A 25520-nucleotide genomic window follows, 5' to 3' on the forward strand; every position below is an offset into this window, starting at 1 on the left:
ACTCTGGATGTGTGGTGGCCTGGATGTGGTGATGGTGTCACGGTACACATTTAGCTCCAAACTCTTCAAGTTGTTCACATTTATTATGTACAGCTTTTTCTGTGTCAATCACACCGCAGTAAAGTGGTTTTAAAATTTTTTTTAATAAAAATTAAGGAAGAAGCTAAGCTCAGTTGCATTGTAGAATGCAGAGGCATCTATTGAGCACCTGCTGTGTGACTGCACAGCTGGGAGATGGCCTGGGTGGATCGGCCATCCCAGGAAGACTTGTTTCAGATCTGGGCGAGTATGCAGGAATCTGGGATCCAGCTGCCGTCACGTCATTTCCCGCCCTGGCACCAATCACCTCCTGGAAAGGAGGGCAGGCAGGGGCACGCAGGGAAGGCTCCCAGACGGCCCCGCCCATGGCAGGCAGACAATTGGCGGCATGTTCCCATCTAAAACCAGAGTGTGTGCTAAGGTTGTGTTTTGTTTCCTTTCTCTTCCAGGACTTGATTCGTAGGGTGGGTCTTGCAGGGGCTGCACAGCCTTCTCTGGGCCTCTTGTTCTATTAATAAGCACTTCCCTTTCGAGCCCTCATCTGGGCCCTTACCTGCTGATCCGATCAACCCCCACATCCCTGGGAAGGAGACCAGGCTCAAAGGGGGGGGACACCAGGGTGGGCCCAGGCCTGCAGCCCCCTGCCACAGAGTCCGGGCTGACCACCCCCCTCCCTGCAGGCACCCCGCTGGGGCAGGAACCGGCCCATCAACATGAACCATTATGCCAATAAGAAGAGTGCGGCAGAGAGCATGCTGGACATCGCACTGCTGTTGGCCAACGCCTCCCAGCTGAAGGCCGTCATCGAGCAGGGCCCTGGCTTCGCCTTCTTCATCCCCCTGGTGGTCCTCATCTCCATCTCCCTCATGCTGCAGATTGGTGTGGGCGTGCTGCTCATCTTCCTTGGTGCGTGCCTGGGCAGGGGGCCCCAGCAGTGGGAGGGCCCTGGGGTACCCCTGCCCCACGGTCAGCTGATTCTGCCTGCACGCACCCTGGGATGCGTCACTTACCCCACTGAGTGTTTTCCAGGCCCTCACAGAGCTGCACGGAGGCCCCGGCCCTTCTCACTAGGCACGTGGTCCAAAATGTAGCTCCCATCGTGGCCCCCAGAGGGACCCCCATGTCTCCATCTTTCCACTCACCCAAGCTGAGGACACAGGAAAATGTCATAACCACTCTCTGCTCTTCTGAGTGTCTGAATGTCCCATAAAGAAGGTTTTTAAAGGTGATCCACACATGGGATGAGGTCCATGAAGAAGCAAGACCAGCAGGTAGGCAGTGGGTGGACACATGTTCCCAGAGGATCCAATGAACCTGGGGCCACCCCAGCCAGAGGGGTCAGATGCAGAGCTGTGCAGGTGGCTGGGCCCTGGGAGCAAGTGGTACAGAGGACCACCCCTCCTGCCGCTCACTATGAGCACATCTTACCTTGGCTGTCTTGTTATTGCCAGGAAGCAGCAGAGGTCAGGCTCCCGGCTGTGAACCTCCCCTACCACCTGGCCCTCATGGTGGGTCCAGAATGGTGTCCGGGCCCATGCCCCCAGGTCCAGCCCTGCCCAGGGCCCAGCACAAGTGGATGCTGCCCAGCCCTACATGCCTGGTGTAGCCTGAAGCAGTCTGTGGCCTGTGGTGTGGGCTGGCTGGCAGCCATACCAGACGGATGCCAGCCTGTGTGGACCATGGACGTGGCCAACAGATGGCCTAGTTCCTCCTTTGGCCAGGACAGGAAGCTGGCCCAGATGTGGCCAGAGGTTAAGCCCCAGATGGCTAGACTGGGTCCCTGGTCACCAAGCCAGGCTGGCCTCCACGGGTGCTAGGGGCATTGGGGACAGGGCATGACAGAGGGTGGGTCTGTGCATCCCAGCCCCCTACAGCCCCTGCCCCAGCTGCTCCCACAACAGGTACACATGACAGCCCCCCACCTGCCCACCCACCAGCACCCAGGCTCATGTCTCTACAGTTCCGGCCCCCTGACCCTCACTCCAGATGTATTCCTGTCTCAGGTCCATGGCATGTGCTGCTGCCCTCTAGGGTCAGGGCTGTGCCCTGAGGTCTTCCCCACTGGCCCTCCTGACCACCACTGCTGGTCACTGTCATGGTGGGCCATTTGGGTTTACTCTGCCTTTGGTGCCATTGGCTAGCGTCACTGCCCACAGTGTCCCCCTGGGGCCCATATCTGAGCCCTGACTACCCTTGCACCGTCTGGCCCAAGACCAGGGCTGCTCCCTGAGAAGGAGGGTCCTGCCCACCAACTCCCTGAAGGCTGAGGGAGCTCTGCCTGAGCTGGGGGAGGAGGTGGACCCCTACTCATACTTGCACTTCTATTTGGCCTGACCTGGCTCTCCCACCGGTTGCAACCACCCACAGCCTATGTCCCCAGCACTGTGTCTGACATACAGTAGGTACTTAGTAAATATCTGCAATAGATTCAGTCCTCCTCGAGTTCCGAGCCTTGTGCATGTGTCACAGTGGCCAAGGGATGGACAGAAAACCGAGGCCCAGAGAGCGAGTCAGGGCCAAGCCAGACCCAGGGGGTGTGACAACCCTCAGGGAGTCCTCCTAGACCCTAGCACATCCACTGCTTGTTAACTACCCCCTCTGCCCTACCATGCAGCTGCCCCACCCGGGGACACTTCTCTGCCCTCCCTGGGGATGGCAGAGACCCTTAAGGAGTAAGAAACAAGGAAACATATGTGCCAAGTTGGAGGACTCCACAGAGGGACACACAGGGAAGTCGAGAGCTGGGGAGCTCTCAAGACCGATGCTCTAGGACCCAGGACCGGGAGGGAGCCCCAGGAAAAGACAGGCTGTGGTGCACGAGCCCTGAGGCCACGTGAGCTGGGGCTGGCTTTGAAGGAGTGTGGGGTGGTCAGTGCAGCGGAGGGGGCAGTCATGCAGAGCTTGTTGAGCAAGCTCTGGGGGGACTGTGTGCTTAACCTTCTTACTGTAAAAGATAGAGAGATGATGGCTGATGGATGGATGACGAAAAGATGATAGATTGATGGACAGATGGATAGATGATAGATAGATAGATGATAGATGATAGATAGATAGATATAGATAGATAGATGATAGATAGATGATAGATAGGGGTAGGGATAGATGAGTCATCCCCAGGTCACCCCTGGCAGAGTCACCAGATGAGGAAGTAGCTCTGTGCCAGTGGAAGCCCAAACAGGACCCCTCTGTCCCTCCAGGAACCCTTGTTCTTGTCTCCTCATTTCTCATGTCCCCTGCATGTGTCTGAGGACACCACAGTTTATTCCCACCTGGCTCAAACCCTGGGAGTATTCTAGGTCCGTTTCACTCTACACGTTCTCCTTCCCTGACTCTCCATCCCCACTGTCCACCCTTCAAGGCCATGGCCCACTTGACCTGGGTGGGGGGAGGACAGGGTGAGTCAGGGGGCTCTGAGGAAGGTAGGCCAGGATGGGATGGGGGCCAGTGGACCAAGAAGGTGGACTTTTGCTGCAGGATTGGGTCATTCCTCCTTCCCACACCTGCCACACCCACCTACCCATTTCCCTCCCCTCTTAGGTGCCTTCTCTCCCACCTGCCTTTAATTGAACTTAATTCCTCTTTTCTCACCACATTATTTATAAAAATCAAGGAGCTGAATGTTTTAACATTTTTCTTCCTTTTCTCTCAAGTATTTATTTCAGGGGAAACTAAGCTAAGCTGCTGGATCTGTGTGTGGCCCAGGGAAGATGCCCCATGGCAACAATGCCCCCCAGGCCCTGCCCCAGCCCTTGGTGTCCTCAGAGGGGAGATGGGGCACCAGTCCTGCCTCTAGGTGGAATAAGAATTGAGGTCCCAGCTGCCACATGGCCAGCGATGAGGAAGGGCCCCTGCTCCGTGCTCCCAAACCCCCATCCAGTCTACAAGACTGGGGTCCCAGAGCCCAGACAGCAGGGACCTGACCCAGGGCTTGGTCAGGCCTGGGGTTTATGCAGAGGTTTTGGGGGCACAGGGTGAGCAGTATCTTCTCTGAGATAGTCCCCAAAGCACTGACCTGGCGAGAACTGGATATAACAACCCCGGATTCCAACAGTGTCAGCACCCCCACCTGGACCCTGTGCCCTCCCCCCAAAGGGAAACCCTGCATTGTGCAAATTGCAGTTGCATTTCTGGTTCCACAAACCCCGTCCTGTGACCTCATCCGGCCTGAACCACATCACTGCTGGCAAGAGTATCTAGGGCCCTAACTCCCTCCATCACAGGACCACTACTCTTCACACACACGCCTTCTTCTTCACAGACACACTTCTCCCAAATGCCCGCATCACTTCCGTCCCTCCCATCCTCCTCACACCCTCCCTCATTCCTCTCCCTACACATGGGAGTTCTTCCCCACCCCAGGCAGACTGGAGATGGGAGGCATCCCAGCACTGTGGTAGCCAGGATGAGGAACTACTCTTTTCTTACTAGAGTTTTGGGGGGACTTTCCTGGTGGAGATGGCATTTTACCAAAGACCCAGGTTGAGTAGATGGGGGGTGGAGGGCGGATGGTTAGTGAAGAGTGTTCCAGCCGAGGGAATAGCATGTGCAAAGGTGCAGAGGCTTGGATCATGGGCAGTTCCAGTTGAGCTATGGAGGTGGGGACAGGGGACAGAGGGTCAGGGGGCCAGCAGGGGAGACGGTGGCCCATGGTGTCTTTCACACCCTGATGAACTTAATTCATTCCAGGTCATGGTCACTGACTGACAAGGTGGTTGGCAGGGCATGGCCTCATGCAGGGAGGTACTGTGCCTAGACATGGATGCCCCATTGTTCTACCTCCCTCAGTCCCAGCCCAGGAGTGGAGGCATTGCATGGCAGCGACCAGCCAGGGGCAGGCAGATGGGAGAGGGGCCTGGCTGCTGGTCTGGGCTGTTGTTGCAGACTTCAGCTGCAGGCATGGAGTCCAGGCACAGTCGGGGAAGGGGCCGTTGAGGCAGGGATCCACGGAAGGGTCCAAGAACAGCCTGAGCTCGGGGGCTGCTTTGGACCTCCAGGGCAAGGCCTTGGTAGGTCATGGATGGAAGGAGAAAGTCAGCAGTCTCAAGAAGTAGCCCAGCTCGAGCCAAGGGAATAGGTGTCCTGGACTATCACAGCTCACCAGACGGGTCCTGAGACCTGGGACAGGCACTCACTGCCCCTCGCTCAGGGGATGGAACCCTGCCACAGGGCCTCACAGGTCTCAGGGGGTGGACAGTACCCAGGCCTTCCCTGCCACAGGCCTGCGGGGCCACAGTGGTCTCATTTACTTTTGCCCAGATGTCTCTATCACCTACAGTCAGGCGTCTGTCACCTTCACCCAGTAGTGCCCTTTACCTAGTTGTGTCTGTCACTTTCACCGGGCATGTGTCACTTTTACCCAAGCGTGTCTGTCAGAGAGCAGGACAAGCATCAAAAATACCCCAGGCATCTGCCCAGGAAGCAATTACCCTCGGAATCACAATCTCGCTCGCTCACAATGGGTGGAGGGGCTGCAGACTGGACAGGACATGCTGGGCTGGGCCTCAGGAGTCTGCTGACCTCGAGAACCCCTGCCACCTTCTGAGCTCAGAGTCCAGAGCAGGTGCAGGGACTAGTCCCCTGGTCTGGCTGGCCAACCGGGAAGGTGGCCTCCAGTCAGTCTCTGCTGCAATAAGAGCCAGTTTACATGGGGATCTGTCTGCAAGAGATCTGGAGTGCGGCGGTGCACGTTCACAGCCCTGAGGCTGGAAGGGAGTGGGCACGTTCACAGCATCCCTAACCCTGGACTCTGAACAAGATCAAGAGGAACCTTCACAGCCATTGGGGGATCCGTTCAGCCCATTCAGCTCAGGGCGGCACCTGTGTCCTCCCCGCTGACCACTGGCAACTGCACTCCTTTCACCCAATGGGAGTCTGTCCCAGAGAGAACATGCATTAGTTGTGCCTTCCAGCAAAGTGGTAAATTCATGAAGCAATTTCCAGAGAACAGTACTTGGAGCAGTGCTATCCAGCTCAGGATAACCATGCTCAAGGAGGGGTCCCAAGGTTGTGTCCCTTTTTACAGATGGGTAAGCTAAGGCTCAGAATTTGGAGACACACACCCACAGCCTGCAGTGCAGAGGTGGAGGAGCGAGTGGGAAGCTGCACTGTCCCGGGCGTCAGGGTAGAAAGGAGAGCTCTTATGCCTGGCTCTCCCTTGCCCTGGCCCTCACTTTAATGGCTGGGCATGCAAATGAGTGAACTAGCCCACAAGCTGGCTGAATGAATCAGCCAGAGACCATGTCCTGAAGCTGATTCCTCTGCCTCCCATCTTGTCTCCTTCCCACATGCTCTGAGAGGCTAAAACCTGGGAGTGGAACCCTTCCTGGGGGCCCAATGGTAGCGTCATTCCTGGAGTCAGGCTGTGGGTTCCTCCAGAAACCCCCTATGGAAAATGCAAGCTCATGATGATTCTTGGGTTGACAAACATACTTTTGTTTCCCCAAAGAGGCTGGAGAGGGAGGAGCTGACGGGATGGGGGCAATGGGGAGAGGAACCCATCAGGGGCCAGGCCCAGGCCCCGGCAGCCCATGGCTAGTGCGGTGCACGTGTGTCTCTGAGCATTGTGCACGTGTACATGTGCACACTTTTCGTGTATGTGTGTATGCCTGTGTGTGCACGTGCACGCGCGTGGGGAGGGCACTCTTGGCAGCTGTGTGGTCCTGGGCTCTGAGCTTCAGCTTCCTCATCAGTAATGAGGGTGGTGACAGGGGTCCACATAAAAGACAGGTGCCAGACAACCACAGCCTGCAGGAGGGTAGTAGGCACTGGGGACTTGGCTCACAGGGCCCCCAGAGCCAAAGGCAGAGCACCCTCTTGGACATGTACACTCACCCTCTTGTGTCCACGAGGGACATTTCCATGACAAGATCCTACGCCTGAGGCCGGCAGGTGAGACAGATAGGTACAAACACCCTGGTCAAGGGGACAGGCCCATGTCCCCAAGACAAATACAGGGGCTCAGCTCTGAGGAGGACAAGGTGCTGGGTATGGCCAAACCCCAGGCTGTTGGGGGAAGGTGTGAGGAGCCAGAGCCCAAGACTTCAGATGGCACAATTACATTTTTCATCTCTAAAAGTTCTAGAAGTTTTTGTGGACTCTTTTTTTTCTGTCTCAACCTCCTCTCCACCTGGGATCAGGGACAAGACTTTGTACTTATTTCTAGGCTCTGACCACATCTGTGTCAACTGAACCCTCCGCAGACCCGCCAAGCGCAGGTCATCGTCTCCCAGGGGGGAGGGGCTCCATTTCCAGGATAGTAGTCTGCGGGGCCTCGAGGGCCCAGGAGCTGGGTGTTGGCTCTGGTGACTGGACAGAGACAAGGGGGATGATGGGGGAGGGGGTATCTCCTTGGGACATGTCACAGGAAGGGAATGACGATGGTGGTGGAGCCTCTCATGCACTGGGCCCCCCTTTCCTGGCTGAGTGATCTCTCCTTTCAGTCTTAAGATTCTTCATCAGGAAAGCAGGGGCAGCAGCCCACCTCCTGGGGCTGCTAAGAGGAATCAAATGAACACATGCTGGTACTAGGTATCGTGAGGCATTTGGCTGGCGCCCCTCCATGGCCCAGGGCTCGGGTAACAGAGCAGCCCAGTGGGCCCTGTCCCTCCTCGCCACCTGGGGCTGAGGGCTAGGGAAGGAGGGAAGATGGGCAGGGGCAGGTGTGGGGACCAACAACACCCAGGCAGGGGATGGCAGGAGGGGTTCAAGGTAGGGAGTTCTGGAGAGAAGCAGTGGAAGGCGGCCAGGGAGGGAGGGAAGGGAACACGTGGCGGGGGATATCTGGACGTGGGCACTGGGGGACACAGCAGGGGTCATCTGGGGCAGGTAGCCCACATGGAGGGGTGAGGCCCAGGCCCACAGGGGTCTGAGAAGGCGGCCTGAGCAGGACCTGGGTCTTGGGTTGGACTCGGGAAGCCAAGAGCCCACAGGGTCAGCCCCAGCTAGACATGCTGTCATGTCTTGTGTTGGTATCATCTAGAAAACACTCCTGAGAGAAGGGATAAGACTCAAACGTTTAATATTGTTGAGCACCTCTGTACAGTGAAGGTAAAGTGCTTGTTACATAAGTTATAAACAGTGAAACGTAAACACTTAGAAAAGCCAGCCAGCCCCAGGGCAGCAAGCAGCCAGGCGGGCAGGGCTGGGATTGGTCAGAGCCCCCCCCCGCCCAGGTCATCTGTGAGGAAGGTCAGCAGGAAGCGGCTGACGTGCCTGTCGACGATGACAGGGGAGAAGCCCAGGACACGCCGGGCCCCTGGCAGCACCTTGGGGTCTGGAAGACAAGGGGGTCTCAGAACCCATCGAGAAGGCGCCTTCTCTCAGCCTCATGGCATCGCTAGCCCCACACCTGAGTGATGTGGGGTCCCCATGCCGAGTGGGCCTGCTTGCCACTGGCTCCCCACACAGGACCTTGACAAGGTCAGCATGGCAGGAAAGGAACCGCAGGGCTGCCACGCTGGGCCACAAGTAGGGGGCCTCAGGTGTAGGCCTCCGTCCATCCGGCAGGGCTCTGCCCCATAGTCTGGAGAGGACTGGGCTGAGGCTTGGCCAGGCAGCACCCACCTGGGGGGCAGCAGTAGACGAGGAGGAAGGGGGTGGTCCACAGCTGTCCAACCCTATCCCCTCAGCTTGACCACGTGGAGGTCACACTCAACTTGCCATCACCTTCTTGGCGCCTTTATCCAGCTGTTCCCTCACCCAGAGCATCGTCCCTCTTCCCACCCCTCCTCTCTCCATGTCCACGTCCTCTGCGTCCTGCTTCAGATACCTCTTTGTGAATCTTCCATAGCTAATTTCCTTCAAGGCAGAAATAAACTCCCCCTTTCCTCTCAACGCGTATCTTTAGCCTCTCTCGAAGGTAGAATTTTCTGGTTTCTTTATTGTTATCCATTGAAATATGTATGTGTGTCACTGTTGGCTCTTAGCTCCTTGACGACGAGAATGTCATTTATCTTTGTTCCTCACATAGTTAAGAATATTTAAAAGGAAATCCAGATCAAGTGGTTCTTCGGGGCGTGGGTATTTTCATTGCTGCTGGTGGTGTCTGTCTGTCTCCCTCCCTTCCTCTCTCTCTCTGCCTGTCTCTCTGCGTTTTGGTACAGACACACTCTTCATAAAGGGAAGAAATGAGGTGGATTTCTTTCCCCAAAGTGCCTTTTCTTAGAAAGGAAAACAAACGTCCCTCGTCTTTAAAAGTGCCTCCAAGATTTTTCCCTTCCAATGACTGGAAGGGAAAAAATCTCGGTGTACATCCAGGGTCTGGACATCCACCTGGATTCAGGTCAGCGGAACTTTCAGGTCAGAACCCCGCTGACCTCTGCGCCCGCCCCAGCCTTTCGCGCAGGTCCAGCCCCCCGGGGGTGGAGCCGCTCCTCCCCCACCCCCTCGCAGCGGGTCCTTGATAAACCCGGAGCCGGGCCAGCGCGCCCGCCCCGTGCCGCCGGAAGGAGGGCGGCTCCGCAGCGTGTGCGCCCCTCGCCATGGCGGCGCCGTCGCGGCTCCTGATACGCGGTGGGCGCGTGGTCAACGACGACTCCTCGCAGGTAGCCGACGTGCTGGTGGAGGACGGCGTGGTGCGGGAGCTGGGGCGCGACCTGCTGCCGCCCGGGGACGCGCCGGCCGGGCTGCGGGTCCTAGACGCCGCCGGCAAGCTGGTCTTGCCTGGCGGCATCGACACGCACACGCAGTTCCCCTTCATGGGCTCGCGGTCCGTGGACGACTTCTACCAGCGCACCAAGGTACCCGCCTCGCCGCGCCCTGCACCCCGGGACGCCCGCCGAGCCCTCAGCCGCCTCTGAGGCTGCCCCCCGGGATCTGGTCGGGCCGGCTCGCGCCGGCGTCGCGCGGGGGCCTGAGGGGGCGGGAGCGAGGCGCGCGGGCCTGAGGGGGCGGGAGCGAGGCGTGGGGGCCTGAGGGGGCGGGAGCGAGCCTCGGGGGCCTGAGGGGGCCGGAGCGAGCCTCGGGGGTCTGAGGGGGCGGGAGCGAGGCGCGGGGGCCTGAGGGGGCGGGAACGAGGCGCGGGGGCCTGAGGGGGCGGGAGCGAGGCGCGCGGGCCTGAGGGGGCGGGAACGAGCCTTGGGGGTCTGAGGGGGCGGGAGCGAGGCGCGGGGGCCGGAGGGGGCGGGAGCGAGGCGCGGGGGTCTGAGGGGGCGGGAGCGAGCCTCGGGGGCCGGAGGGGGCGGGAGCGAGGCGCGGGGGCCGGAGGGGGCGGGAGCGAGGCGCGGGGGCCGGAGGGGGAGGGAGCGAGGCGCGGGGGCCGGAGGGGGCGGGAGCGAGGCGCGGGGGCCTGAGGGGGCGGGAGCGAGGCGCGGGGGCCTGAGGGGGCGGGAGCGAGCCGCGGAGACCCGAGCGGGGTCAAGGCGCCCACGCTGAGCTTCCTTCTTCTAGGTGGCCCTCCTCGGTGGCATCAGCCCGGCTTTGACCAAGCCGGGCGCCCCCTACTCACTTTGGGTATTTGTCCGGATTACGGCAGCCTATTCCCGCACCCTCGTTTCTCTGCACCCCTCCTCCCGAACCCCTCTTTTTCACTGGGTGTTGTGTGGAAGTCCACAAGTCCTCCATAAAGTCGATAGACTCTTTTAAGTCGACACTCCCAGACGTTTGTCCCCATCATCCATCCCCAACCCAAATCGAGTGAAAAATCCATTCACCCGGAAGTTACTGCCGTCACTCAAAAGTTGCCAGTGCGCGGAGGGTGATGGTGATGAGCCCACGCGTCCACAGTCTTTGCCTCCACCCACCAGCCGAAAAAGTACGACGCGGACAGGGGTTTCCAAGAGAACTGTTGCAGGAATGGTCTGCCAGCACTCGCACTTGGCCTGTCCCCACCCCTTCTCCGACGTGCTTGCCCCGGGGACATTAAACACAGACCCTGATTCTTGCAGTTTGAGCACCTGCATCTTTACTGATGGTGTAGGAGGGTCAGATCACAGGTCCCCAGGTGAGGGAGGCTTGGGTTTCTCTAGACACAAAGGCCTAGAGGCTCAGTCTATGAAAAGAACCTTAAACGGATCTTCAGAGCTCCCGAAACCAAGATCAGGAGATGAACAGGGCAGCCTTACAGGAACGTAAAGTTAAAACTGCCCGCAGCACTTTGGCCGGAGCCAAACCTACACCCTCCTTGAGGCTTGCGTTTGGGGATGTGGTGGGAGCAACGGCTCCTTGCAAAGTGGAAGTATCGATACCCTTAAGGTCTAAAATGTCACGGATGCGCGGGTTTTTTCCTCGTGGGCCACGCCCTGGTGTGTGTGAAACAGATCGGGCTGTTTAGTGCAGGTACAGGCTGCAAACACTTTCAGAGCAGTTTTGAGGCTATATCCGTTACCCAGCCGATTTCTAACCGTTTTCCTCTCCTTACACCTCTCTCCCTCCACGTTCCCCAGTCCTCTAGGATAGACCAGAATGTTTCACAGAAAAGAGAACCATCTGACCCAGAGAGAGGGGTCTGGGGCAGGCTGCTGACGCCAACATTTGCAAAGCGTCCTCCTATTTACTAATTATCAACCTTTATCATCAGGCCAATGGTCAAAGTCGTTTGTAGGAAGGATCGTTATCTGTTTTGAAGAGTATTCATTTTTCTCTCTTGCTAAAACGTGAAATTTGCTAAATTTCATTGAATTTATGTTGACATTTAAAATACGTTTTTTAGATATCCAAGCAATACACGATTATAGACAATTGGAAAAAAATAATAGGAAAGTAGAAAGAGGAAAAGTATTACCCATAATCTCCCAGTCAGTGACAACCCACGTTTTGGTGTATTGTCTTTATGGTTTTCATATGCTTTATTTTACATAATTGAGGTTGTATTGTGCATGTGTGTATGAATGTGTGTACCTGTATTACAAAAGTTTTGTAACCTGTTGTATTCAGTTATAGTACATGCACTTTCTGTTATCACAGACTCGTCATTCACTAAGTGCATTGCTGATGGCAGGGCATTCCATTGACACCCCCGTTTGCCAAGTGGGGACCTGCTGCTATGGCTGACCATCAGTCACCAGACCCACTAGCGTTATTCCCCCTCATTATTTCCCTTTCTCTGATCAGGGTTCCAGATGAAGCAGCCAAGAAGAGGGGTTAGAATGTTGCCCGGGCAGGACATTCCTTCTCATTCTCAAGTTTATCTGTGCATGCCCCAAGACCCTGGGAGGTGGTTCTTAGTTTTCTATCTGTTCTTGGCCATTCTGGGATTCCAGTGTGGAGAGATTTACGGTTCCATACTTAGAAGGCAGGTTTTTGTAGCATATATATATATAGTCTGTTCTCACCATTTGAAAGAACTTACTCACCAGTTGATTCTGTAGGCGTTTCTGTACTTAAAGGTTGTCAAAACATTAATAAGACCCAGGACTTCAGATGTAAAAGGTTTTATGGATAATCCTCCTCCTCTTGAAATATTTATAATAATCCAGGACATACCTTCTGGTCAATCATATCATCTAGATAAATACTATTTTTAGTTTTTATTACTTATTCAGTACCTATGGAGTATTACATAATGCAGTGTAGTCCAATTTATATATGAAATACAAATTTAAATAACAGAATTTGGTGTATAGTGCACCTTTATTTCTTTTAAACATAGACATATTTTAAGAGGTGAACTTTATCAACTTTACATGGACATATCTTTTTGGAAGTGGAGTATTAAGTTTGAATAGAATAAAGGTTTACAAATGGATATTGGCTAATATATGCATTTATATATATATACATATGTTATAAAAATAATTTTGTTTTATTCTCTAAAACATCACATACATGTTTTCACCCTGGGAATCATTCCTATGTAAGTCAGTGCCTTAAAATATATATGCTAATAAACAATATTCAATGTGCTACAAAAATAATTTAGTTAAATTTTTAAATGAACTTACCTTCTAGTTACCTCATTTCAATATTTATAGATTATAGGAATGAAGTACAGGAAACTGAATTTTACCTTATAGGGAACTTGCATTCAGGAGCACCATCAATTTTAGCCTGCAATGATTGTGCAAATATGTCTAAGAAAAGAAGCATGCACTTAGATGCAGAAATTCTTCCATCTTACAGCTTACAGTGTTTAAGAAGTTGATCTATATGCATATATAATAAGAAAGCTTTTAAAAATATGCCTTTGAAATTCAGTTGTTTATACAAATATTTTTAGGACAATAAGTTTGAAGAATATGACAAGAATTTAGAGCACCAAAGTGTTTTTTTTTTAATTGCCAGGTGGTTAAACATCTTTGTCATAAAGCTACAGTAAAGGCACTCATGTGAAATGTACATGTGTGAGGTGTAAGAAGGGATCTCCTCTCTTGGTTACACTATTGCCAATAGCTATTTCAGTCTCGTGAATTCAAACATAATTGGTGGATGCTCCAAGCTTAGAGTCCAAAATCATCCACATGTTTTTGATTGAAATCTCCCAAGATCTTAGATAATACTAGAACAAGGGTGGGAAGATGTTATATGGAGAACAAATGGAGCACAAGTACAATGAAATGTGATTTTTCACTTGATGAAACAGAGGTGATTTAGAAACTATAGAAGAGAGTGTACAAAATACCCCAAATAACAGCAATCTAAAGTCCCTATTAAAAGCTAGCTTTTCATAGGATATTTTAAAAGAATCAAAAGAAATCATTTTTTTTGGTTTTAGTTCTTCAGCATTTTTTTTTTTGTTCCTCTGTATGTGTTGTGTCTTTTATTTTCTGGATATTTTAAAGATTTTCTCCTTATCTTTACTCATCAGTAATCTGAGTATGATGTGCCCAGGCTTGGTTTTCTTTGTATTGATATTTATCATGTTTGGGATTTTCTTTTTTTTTTTTTTTTTTAATTAATTAATTAATTTATTTATTTTTGGCTGTGTTGGTTCTTCATTTCTGTGCGAAGGCTTACTCTAGTTGCTGCGAGCGGGGGCCCCTCTTCATCGCGGTGCGCGGGCCTCTCATTATCGTGGCCTCTCTTGTTGCGGAGCACAGGCTCCAGACGCGCAGGCTCAGTAATTGTGGCTCACAGGTCTAGTTGCTCCGCGGCATGTGGGATCTTCCCAGACCAGGGCTCGAACCCGTGTCCCCTGCATTAGCAGGCAGAGTGTCAACCACTGTGCCACCAGGGAAGCCCCCGAGTTCTTCAGCTTTTTTATAAGATAGCCTCAATTTAAAATAATTACACTAATTAGTTTCACTCAGTAAGAGAATGCGATTCTGTGCAGTTTGTCAGACATATTATCACAAAATAAAACAACCGAATAAAATAATTGAGCATCCCTTCTCCAAACCGTCTTCCTCTCTGTTGCGCTCATGTTCCCTCTTTCTAACACCTAATTTCTATTCGTGGCAAGCCCTCCACCTCGGGTGACGCTTACTGTGTGAGTCCCCATAAACCAGACGTCCATCTGTTCTTTCTTTCTTTCGATTACTTCCGATGATAAAGCCACTCCTCTGTTATTGAGGTGGTGGCAACAATGGAAATTTGTAGTGCGCTCCATCTTTTGTATGCCCTTCATTGAATGCTGCTGAGTTGGTAGCTTCACGAAGGAGGATGCACTCTTCGGCATTTGTATGTGTGTGTTTGGGGAAGAGGGTTTTGTAATCGTTTTCATTCAAAAATAAATGCTGACAGCTTCACTCCAAATTAATAGTGTATACTTTTCCATGCTATCAATATTGACATTTGGAAATCTTATTCATTAGTCCGTGATCTGGAAGGAAACTATTTTAATGGCTCTTGGCCCTTGCATCTGTGATTCTCTTGTCATTGAAATCTGTAAAAAATTGATATTAACTCTGAAATTGTATACTTTTAAACCTTATTGACTTCCTGGGAAGAAGTCATATGTTAGAACCTTACAGCATACACTTCAGCTATAGAAAAACTATTAAGTGCTGTTTATTTAATTTAATAACACAGATCTAGGCCATTTAATTTTTTTAGCCAAATTTATTAAGATATAATTCACATATGATTATAACTCATCCATTTAGAGTGTAAAATTCAGTCGTGTTTAGTATATTCACAGATATGTGCAGTGATCACGACGGTTAATTTTAAAACATTTTTGTCACCTCAAGAAGAAATCCCATACCTATCACCCTACTATCCCCACAAGCCTCCTAGCCCTAAGCAATCACTTACTGCATTTTTGTTAAATCTCTAAAACCTTCATGAATCAGCACTTTGTTACAAAGCTACAACTCTCTCTGCCACTATTTCTTTAATTAGAAACTTTTTTTTGAGCAGTGTTAGGTTTACAGAAATATTAAGCAGATATAGAGATTCCATTTATTCTATTCTCCTGCCAACGCCCAATTCCCTTTTCCCCAATTATTAACATCTTGCATTAGTGGTACATTTTCACAAGTGAGGAACCAATACTGATATATTGTTGTTAATTAAGTTTTACATTAGAGTTCACTATTTGTGTTGTACGTTCTATAGGTTTGGATAAATGTATAATGACATGTATTGACCATTACAATCTCATACATAATAGTCTCACTGCCCTAAAAATTCTTGTAATCTACCTGTTCATCATTCCTCTCTTGTCCCTAATTCCTGGCAACCCCTAATCTTTTTAGTGTCTCCATAATTTTGCCTTTTCCAGAGTGTTGTAGAGTTGGAAGATTTTCTTCCATGTTATCTTCCAGAAGTTTTATAGCTTTGTGTTTTATACTTAGGTCTGTGCTCTATTTTCACTTAATGTTCGTGAAAGGTGTAAGGTTTGTTTCTAAATTCACTTTTTTTTTTTTTTTTGCATGTGGATGTCTAGTTATTCCAACATTGTTTGTTGAAAAGACTATCTTTGTTCATCATATTGCCTCTGTTCCTTTGTCAAAATCAGTTGACTGTATATGTCTTGGTCTATTTCTGGGCTTTCTATTCAGTTCCATTGATCTATTTGTCTATTCTTTTGCCCATACCACACTGTCTTGATTACTGTTAACTTTATAGTAAGTCTTGATTTTGGGTAATGTTAATCCTCCAACTTTGTTCTCTCCCTTCAATACTGTGTCAGCCATTCTGGGTTTTTACAAACTTTAGAATCAGTTTGTCAATATCCACAAGATCACTTGGGATTTTGATTGGGATTAATTAAATCTGTAGATCAAGTTGGGAAGAACTGACGTCTTAACAATTTTGATCATCCTATACATGAACATGTAGTATCTCTCCATTTATGTAAATTATTGGATTTCTTTCATCACAGGTTTGTAGTTTTTCCTCATATAGATATTACACATATTTTCTTCGACTTATACCTAAGTATTTCATTTTTGGGTGTTAATGTAAATGATATTGTGTTTTTTAATTTCAAAACCCAGTTGTAAATTGCTGGTGTACAGGGAAGCAATTAATTTGTATACGTGAAAAATGTATCCTGCAACCTTGCTATAATTGCTTATTAGTTCTCAAAGTTTTTTGTTGATTCTGTGAGATTTCCTACATAGATGATCATGTCATCTACAAAAACAGTTTTATTTCTTCCTTTCCAATTTATATACTTTTAATTTCCTTTTTTTGTCTAATTATATTAGCTGTGAATTCTAGGACAATGTTGAAAAAATGTGTTAAGAGGCGATATCCTTGCCTTGTTCTTTTTATTTATTTATTTATTTATGTTTGGCTGTGTCGGGTCTTCGTTTCTGTGCGAGGGCTTTCTCCAGTTGCGGCAAGCGGGGGCCACTCTTCATCGCGGTGCGCGGGCCCCTCGCTATCGTTGCCTCTCTTGTTGCGGAGCACAGGCTCCAGGCGCGCAGGCTCAGTAGTTGTGGCTCACGGGCCTGGCTGCTCCGCGGCATGTGGGATCTTCCCAGACCAGGGCTCGAGCCCGTGTCCCCTGCATTAGCAGGCAGATTCTCAACCACTGCGCCACCAGGGAAGCCCCCTTGCCTTGTTCTTAATCTTAGTGAGAAAGCATCTAGTTTCTCACTAATAAATATTATATTAGCTGTAGGTGTTTTGTAAATTCTCATTCTTAAGTTGCAATAGTTCCCTTCTATTTCTAGTTTACTGAACGTTTTTGTCATGAATGAATGCTGGATTTGTCAAATGCTTTTTCTGTATCTATTAATAGGACCATGTAGTTTTTCTTCTTTAACCTGTTTATGTGATGAATTACACTAGTTGGTTTTCTTATGTTGAACCAGCCTTGTATACCTGGAAGAAATCCCACTTGCCCATGGTGTATAATTCGGTTCATACATAGTTGGATTTGATTGACTAATATTTTGTTCAGGATTTTTGCAACTATATTCATTTGTCTGAATTTTTCCTTTTTTTTTTGTAATGCTTTGTATGCTTTTGGTGTTAGGATAATGCTGGTTTCATAGAATGAGTTAGAAAGTATTCATTCTAGTTTTATTTTTAGAGAATAAGCATACATTTTCCCTAAAATATTTGTTAAAATTCACCAGTGAAACAATCTGGCCCTAGTGCTTTCTTTTTGGCAGGTTATTAATTATAGTTTCAAATCCTTTAATAGATACAGGCCTATTGAGATTGTCTGTTTCTCCGTGTGTCATTTTGGTGCTGGAACAACTGGACAGCTACATGCAAAAAAAAAAAAAAAAAAAAATGAATCTAGACAAAGACCTTACACTTTTCATATACATTAAATGGATCACAGAACTCAATATAAAATGCAACAGGACTTCATTAAAATAAAATAATAATAAAATAAAATGTAATGCCCCCGGTAAGCCTTTTTAGATTCTTAAATCATGTGTTTCTCCCTAATTATGCCTTAATTTCACCTGGTTTATACCTCTGCAATATTTATAAAAGAAATCTTGCATGTTATATGTACATGCCTCTCAACTCCATTGGACTGTGACCTCGTTGAGGGCTGGTAGGATGTGTCATTCATCTTTGGTGCCAGTTCAACATTTGTTCTGGTACAAAATAGTAAGTAGAATCTATCCTTTGAATTGAACAATGCAGAGTTTTTGTTAATTTAAAATTCAGTTTCACAGGCCTACAATTACTAAATGGTATAGGGACACAAAACTCTTTATAACTAAAACATTCACGAGTCCATTTATGAAATCAGTGTCCTCTCAGCTCTCCTTTGCTCGTCATAGTGGAATTGATCCCCACCCACCAGGTCAGGTGTTTGATTAGTTCTTTTTGATAGGGGAATGGTGCCAATAACCACTAATCAAAACAATTGCAGTGAAGTTGATTGCAAGGGAAATAGTCCCATCAAAGGAGTAGGATTAGACTTGGTAAAAGAGGGGCAAAGGGAAGGGAGAAGGAAAAGCAGAAGTGTACAAGCAATCTCCCCAAGTAAGGGGGAAGACCAAAAAGAAGGAAGAGTGGGGCAGTGGTGGAGGTTCTCCCCAGGTTCTCTCCAGGCAGACAGCGGGAACAAGCAGGGCAGGGAGGTGGTGGTGAGTAAGGACACCTCAGTGTTGTAGGTGTAAGGACACCTACAGTATGGAGCTGCAGGCTTAAACTTTCCAGAATAAATCTCAGCTTTGGATAGGAGCCTGTTATCAGACCCACCCTCAAATCACTAGGCACTAACTATCCTATGGAAAAGGGCAGAGTCCAAAATTTTGATTAAAAATAATATATGAACTTAAAACAAATATAAGCCTACATATTTTTAACAGAGAAACTTAACATATCTACTAGATATTGGGAAGTCTGAGCTCTTATGAACCCAAATAAAAGCAGGGAAAAGATAGCAGAGATACTGTTTGAAAGTGACCAGTTTTTTGGTGTGTATGTCCATGCAGGTAGCCCTTACTTTGTGTGCCCATGGTTTGTTGACTGGTGCACATTGTGCTACTCACAATTGCTCCTTGTCAAAGTATCATTTTCATAAATTAAACTCATGACTCTCATGCAAATGTAAAATGAGTATATGTCACAGATTTAATGAACCCATTAATAAGAGAACTGGCATGATGGTAGTGCTGATTCAAAAGAACTAAATGGGGTGGAAGCTTTTATAGTAGCTGGAAGAATTCTTAAATAGGATTACTGATTTTAGATAAAAAATAGCTAATGTTCTGTAGGGAAAATCAGCTAACATTCTGAATTTTGGAAATTGTATTTTCCATCAGAAAGGAATCATTTGCATCCCTACTGAACAGACATTATTTGTATTGCTATCTGACAGAAATCAAGGTACCAATTAACATCAACCCCTTCAGAATTACACTATACCTTTATCAATAGTAAATAACAAGTTAAACAAAGATGCAAAGGTACCTGCCTAGAGATTCAGATAATCCGCAGGCAGGCCTGATAATCAAACCCTAGCATAACTAAGAAAGAACAGGCAAAAAGTCCCTTTAGTTTTTTTCAGGCTTTTGGATAATTTTCCTTAACACCATTTTACAAAGGTTTTTCTCTTCCGTATCTTACTGATGTCAAGGAGACTAGAATTACTGGGAAGGGTATTCTCAGATATATTATCAAGTTATCCCATTGTAAAAAATACCAAATCCAAAAAACTAATCTTGAAGCTATCCACATGATTAAAGAAAAACTATACAATTTTGAGTGAGAGCAGAAACTGCTCTTAGAAAGCATAGTTATTAGTGAGTTCTTACAGGCTCCCAGGTAGCTACATCATCAGAGAGAAGGAAGCACCAGAAGAGGTATTTTACCCACGTTTGGTCAATACGAGGGAGTGCAGAATTGCTTTTGACACAGTCTAGAGGCTGACATTGATACCATGCCAGAGACCCGTAAGCATGTTGTGCTTTCTCAAAGGTCTTCTCTGTGAGCTGAGCTGCCTTCGAACTTAGAACATGAATTGTATGGTTTTACCTTGAACAAGATTCTGGAAATAGTTTATAAAATAATATCTGCATATAGGCCGCACCTTGGAGAGAGCTCATTACATTCCTGGGCACTGCAGTGCTACCAGATATCATGAGAAATAGAGGCAGGACAAGAATACCAAGGGAGGGTTGCTCAGCATAGATGACTGATGTGACCATTGTGATGATTTGACCAACTCCAAAGTTCATTCCCATGTCACCACTAAAACATTTTTTCCCCTTCATTGCTAATGTCTGAGAGGAAATTTCTTTCCTCTACCCTCTTAGGTTTATTCGTAGGGGCCTGCAATGTAAACTGACAAACGACAGAATAATGGAAGAAAAAACATCAATTATTTTAATGAATATTTTCTATGTGAAAGAGTCCAACAGGAAGGAAGTGAAACTCAAAGAAGTAGTTAGACTTGGGGGCTTATATTCCATTTTTAAGAAAGGAAAGGGGGTTTGGAGGAAAGTGAGTAGGAAATGAATGGGGAAACTGATGGGAGATAAGCGCTATTTTCATAAGGTTTGTTTATGTAGACTCACCTCAGTGCCCATTCTCCACCTTTGGTGACAAGAGTCACTCTCTTCTTCCTGGTTCGGGCGAGGGGGCCCCGGTCTCAGGGAAAATTCATGCCCTGCTTTTAGGGAGAAAAGGGGAGGGAAGATTTCTTCCTGCATCTGCTGATTTTCAATGGCTTTCAGCTCAAAACCATATTTATGCCAAAGTGGCATTTTTTGAGGTGGCATTTTTTTTTTTTTAATTTATTGATTTTTGGCTGTGTTGGGTCTTCGTTTCTGGGCGAGGGCTTTCTCCAGTTGCGGCAAGTGGGGGCCACTCTTCATCGCGGTGCGCGGGCCTCTTATTATCGTGGCCTCTCTTGTTGCGGAGCACAGGCTCCAGGCGCGCAGGCTCAGTAGTTGTGGCTCACGGGCCCAGTTGCTCCGCGGCATGTGGGATCTTCCCAGACCAGGGCTCGAACCCATGTTCCCTGCATTGGCAGGCAGATTCTCAACCACTGTGCCACCAGGGAAGCCCCCGAGTTCTTCAGCTTTTTTATAAGATAGCCTCAATTTAAAATAATTACACTAATTAGTTTCACTCAGTAAGAGAATGCGATTCTGTGCAATCAGTTTGTCAGACATATATCACAAAATAAAACAACCGAATAAAATAATTGAGCATCCCTTCTCCAAACCGTCTTCCTCTCTGTTGCGCTCATGTTCCCTCTTTCTAACACCTAATTTCTATTCGTGGCAAGCCCTCCACCTCGGGTGACGCTTACTGTGTGAGTCCCCGTAAACCAGACGTCCATCTGTTCTTTCTTTCGATTACTTCCGATGATAAAGCCACTCCTCTGTTATTGAGGTGGTGGCAACAATGGAAATTTGTAGTGCGCTCCATCTTTTGTATGCCCTTCATTGAAGGCTGCTGAGTTGGTAGCTTCACGAAGGAGGATGCACTCTTCGGCATTTGTATGTGTGTGTTTGGGGAAGAGGGTTTTGTAATCGTTTTCATTCAAAAATAAATGCTGACAGCTTCACTCCAAATTAATAGTGTATACTTTTCCATGTCATCAATATTGACATTTGGAAATCTTATTCATTAGTCTGTGATCTGGAAGGAAACTATTTTAATGGCTCTTGGCCCTTGCATCTGTGATTCTCTTGTCATTGAAATCTGTAAAAAATTGATATTAACTCTGAAATTGTATACTTTTAAACCTTATTGACTTCCTGGGAAGAAGTCATATGTTAGAACCTTACAGCATACACTTCAGCTATAGAAAAACTATTAAGTGCTGTTTATTTAATTTAATAACACAGATCTAGGCCATTTAATTTTTTTAGCCAAATTTATTAAGATATAATTCACATATGATTATAACTCATCCATTTAGAGTGTAAAATTCAGTCGTGTTTAGTATATTCACAGATATGTGCAGTGATCACGACGGTTAATTTTAAAACATTTTTGTCACCTCAAGAAGAAATCCCATACCTATCACCCTACTATCCCCACAAGCCTCCTAGCCCTAAGCAATCACTTACTGCATTTTTGTTAAATCTCTAAAACCTTCATGAATCAGCACTTTGCTACAAATCTACAACTCTCTCTGCCACTATTTCTTTAATTAGAAACTTTTTTTTGAGCAGTGTTAGGTTTACAGAAATATTAAGCAGATATAGAGATTCCATTTATTCTATTCTGCCAACGCCCCATTCCCTTTTCCCCAATTATTAACATCTTGCATTAGTGGTACATTTTCACAAGTGAGGAACCAATACTGATATATTGTTGTTAATTAAGTTTTACATTAGAGTTCACTATTTGTGTTGTACGTTCTATAGGTTTGGATAAATGTATAATGACATGTATTGACCATTACAATCTCATACATAATAGTTTCACTGCCCTAAAAATTCTTGTAATCTACCTGTTCATCATTCCTCTCTTGTCCCTAATTCCTGGCAACCCCTAATCTTTTTAGTGTCTCCATAATTTTGCCTTTTCCAGAGTGTTGTAGAGTTGGAAGATTTTCTTCCATGTTATCTTCCAGAAGTTTTATAGCTTTGTGTTTTATATTTAGGTCTGTGCTCTATTTTCACTTAATGTTCGTGAAAGGTGTAAGGTTTGTTTCTAAATTCACTTTTTTTTTTTTTTTTTTTGCATGTGGATGTCTAGTTATTCCAACAGTGTTTGTTCAAAAGACTATCTTTGTTCATCATATTGCCTCTGTTCCTTTGTCAAAATCAGTTGACTGTATATGTCTTGGTCTATTTCTGGGCTTTCTATTCAGTTCCATTGATCTATTTGTCTATTCTTTTGCCCATACCACACTGTCTTGATTACTGTTAACTTTATAGTAAGTCTTGATTTTGGGTAATGTTAATCCTCCAACTTCGTTCTCTCCCTTCAATACTGTGTCAGCCATTCTGGGTTTTTACAAACTTTAGAATCAGTTTGTCAATATCCACAAGATCACTTAGGATTTTCATTGGGATTAATTAAATCTGTAGATCAAGTTGGGAAGAACTGACGTCTTAACAATTTTGATCATCCTATACATGAACATGTAGTATCTCTCCATTTATGTAAATTATTGGATTTCTTTCATCACAGGTTTGTAGTTTTTCCTCATATAGATATTACACATATTTTCTTCGACTTATACCTAAGTATTTCATTTTTGGGTGTTAATGTAAATGATATTGTGTTTTTTAATTTCAAAACCCAGTTGTAAATTGCTGGTGTACAGGGAAGCAATTAATTTGTATACGTGAAAAATGTATCCTGCAACCTTGCTATAATTGCTTATTAGTTCTCAAAGTTTTTTGTTGATTCTGTGAGATTTCCTACATAGATGATCATGTCATCTACAAAAACAGTTTTATTTCTTCCTTTCCAATTTATATACTTTTAATTTCCTTTTTTTGTCTAATTATATTAGCTGTGAATTCTAGGACAATGTTGAAAAAATGTGTTAAGAGGCGATATCCTTGCCTTGTTCTTTTTATTTATTTATTTATTTATGTTTGGCTGTGTCGGGTCTTCGTTTCTGTGCGAGGGCTTTCTCCAGTTGCGGCAAGCGGGGGCCACTCTTCATCGCGGTGCGCGGGCCCCTCGCTATCGTTGCCTCTCTTGTTGCGGAGCACAGGCTCCAGGCGCGCAGGCTCAGTAGTTGTGGCTCACGGGCCTGGCTGCTCCGCGGCATGTGGGATCTTCCCAGACCAGGGCTCGAGCCCGTGTCCCCTGCATTAGCAGGCAGATTCTCAACCACTGCGCCACCAGGGAAGCCCCCTTGCCTTGTTCTTAATCTTAGTGAGAAAGCATCTAGTTTCTCACTAATAAATATTATATTAGCTGTAGGTGTTTTGTAAATTCTCATTCTTAAGTTGCAATAGTTCCCTTCTATTTCTAGTTTACTGAACGTTTTTGTCATGAATGAATGCTGGATTTGTCAAATGCTTTTTCTGTATCTATTAATAGGACCATGTAGTTTTTCTTCTTTAACCTGTTTATGTGATGAATTACACTAGTTGGTTTTCTTATGTTGAACCAGCCTTGTATACCTGGAAGAAATCCCACTTGCCCATGGTGTATAATTCGGTTCATACATAGTTGGATTTGATTGACTAATATTTTGTTCAGGATTTTTGCAACTATATTCATTTGTCTGAATTTTTCCTTTTTTTTTTGTAATGCTTTGTATGCTTTTGGTGTTAGGATAATGCTGGTTTCATAGAATGAGTTAGAAAGTATTCATTCTAGTTTTATTTTTAGAGAATAAGCATACATTTTCCCTAAAATATTTGTTAAAATTCACCAGTGAAACAATCTGGCCCTAGTGCTTTCTTTTTGGCAGGTTATTAATTATAGTTTCAAATCCTTTAATAGATACAGGCCTATTGAGATTGTCTGTTTCTCCGTGTGTCATTTTGGTGCTGGAACAACTGGACAGCTACATGCAAAAAAAAAAAAAAAAAAAAATGAATCTAGACAAAGACCTTACACTTTTCATATACATTAAATGGATCACAGAACTCAATATAAAATGCAACAGGACTTCATTAAAATAAAATAATAATAAAATAAAATGTAATGCCCCCGGTAAGCCTTTTTAGATTCTTAAATCATGTGTTTCTCCCTAATTATGCCTTAATTTCACCTGGTTTATACCTCTGCAATATTTATAAAAGAAATCTTGCATGTTATATGTACATGCCTCTCAACTCCATTGGACTGTGACCTCGTTGAGGGCTGGTAGGATGTGTCATTCATCTTTGGTGCCAGTTCAACATTTGTTCTGGTACAAAATAGTAAGTAGAATCTATCCTTTGAATTGAACAATGCAGAGTTTTTGTTAATTTAAAATTCAGTTTCACAGGCCTACAATTACTAAATGGTATAGGGACACAAAACTCTTTATAACTAAAACATTCACGAGTCCATTTATGAAATCAGTGTCCTCTCAGCTCTCCTTTGCTCGTCATAGTGGAATTGATCCCCACCCACCAGGTCAGGTGTTTGATTAGTTCTTTTTGATAGGGGAATGGTGCCAATAACCACTAATCAAAACAATTGCAGTGAAGTTGATTGCAAGGGAAATAGTCCCATCAAAGGAGTAGGATTAGACTTGGTAAAAGAGGGGCAAAGGGAAGGGAGAAGGAAAAGCAGAAGTGTACAAGCAATCTCCCCAAGTAAGGGGGAAGACCAAAAAGAAGGAAGAGTGGGGCAGTGGTGGAGGTTCTCCCCAGGTTCTCTCCAGGCAGACAGCGGGAACAAGCAGGGCAGGGAGGTGGTGGTGAGTAAGGACACCTCAGTGTTGTAGGTGTAAGGACACCTACAGTATGGAGCTGCAGGCTTAAACTTTCCAGAATAAATCTCAGCTTTGGATAGGAGCCTGTTATCAGACCCACCCTCAAATCACTAGGCACTAACTATCCTATGGAAAAGGGCAGAGTCCAAAATTTTGATTAAAAATAATATATGGGGGCTTCCCTGGTGGCGCAGTGGTTGAGAATCTGCCTGCTAATGCAGGGGACACGGGTTCGAGCCCTGGTCTGGGAAGATCCCACATGCCGCGGAGCGACTTGGCCCGTGAGCCACAACTGCTGAGCCTGCGCGTCTGGAGCCTGTGCCCCGCAACGGGAGGGGCCGCGATAGTGAAAGGCCCGCGCACCGCGATGAAGAGCGGTCCCCGCACC

The 25520-nt window shown here is 46.9% G+C and overlaps 1 protein-coding gene across 7 annotated transcripts in view; it reads left to right on the plus strand.

Moving 5' to 3' along the window:
• Window positions 1-599: 599 nt before the first annotated feature.
• Window positions 600-25520, plus strand: part of LOC130706619 (contactin-associated protein-like 3) — a 171776-nt gene continuing 146855 nt past the window's right edge. For 3 of the 7 annotated variants that reach the window (XM_057539307.1, XM_057539308.1, XM_057539309.1), the window contains exons 1-2: window positions 612-945; window positions 9582-9776. In XM_057539307.1, coding sequence (XP_057395290.1) covers window positions 753-945; window positions 9582-9776 — 388 coding nt within the window. In that variant the 5' untranslated portion in view covers window positions 612-752. Of the gene's footprint in view, window positions 946-9581; window positions 9777-25520 lie in introns of all 7 variants that reach the window. The other 4 variants (XM_057539304.1, XM_057539306.1, XM_057539305.1 and 1 more) reach the window with 4 other exon arrangements.

This window comes from Balaenoptera acutorostrata, unplaced genomic scaffold, assembly GCF_949987535.1.
Source record: "Balaenoptera acutorostrata unplaced genomic scaffold, mBalAcu1.1 scaffold_339, whole genome shotgun sequence".
NCBI lineage: Eukaryota > Metazoa > Chordata > Mammalia > Artiodactyla > Balaenopteridae > Balaenoptera > Balaenoptera acutorostrata.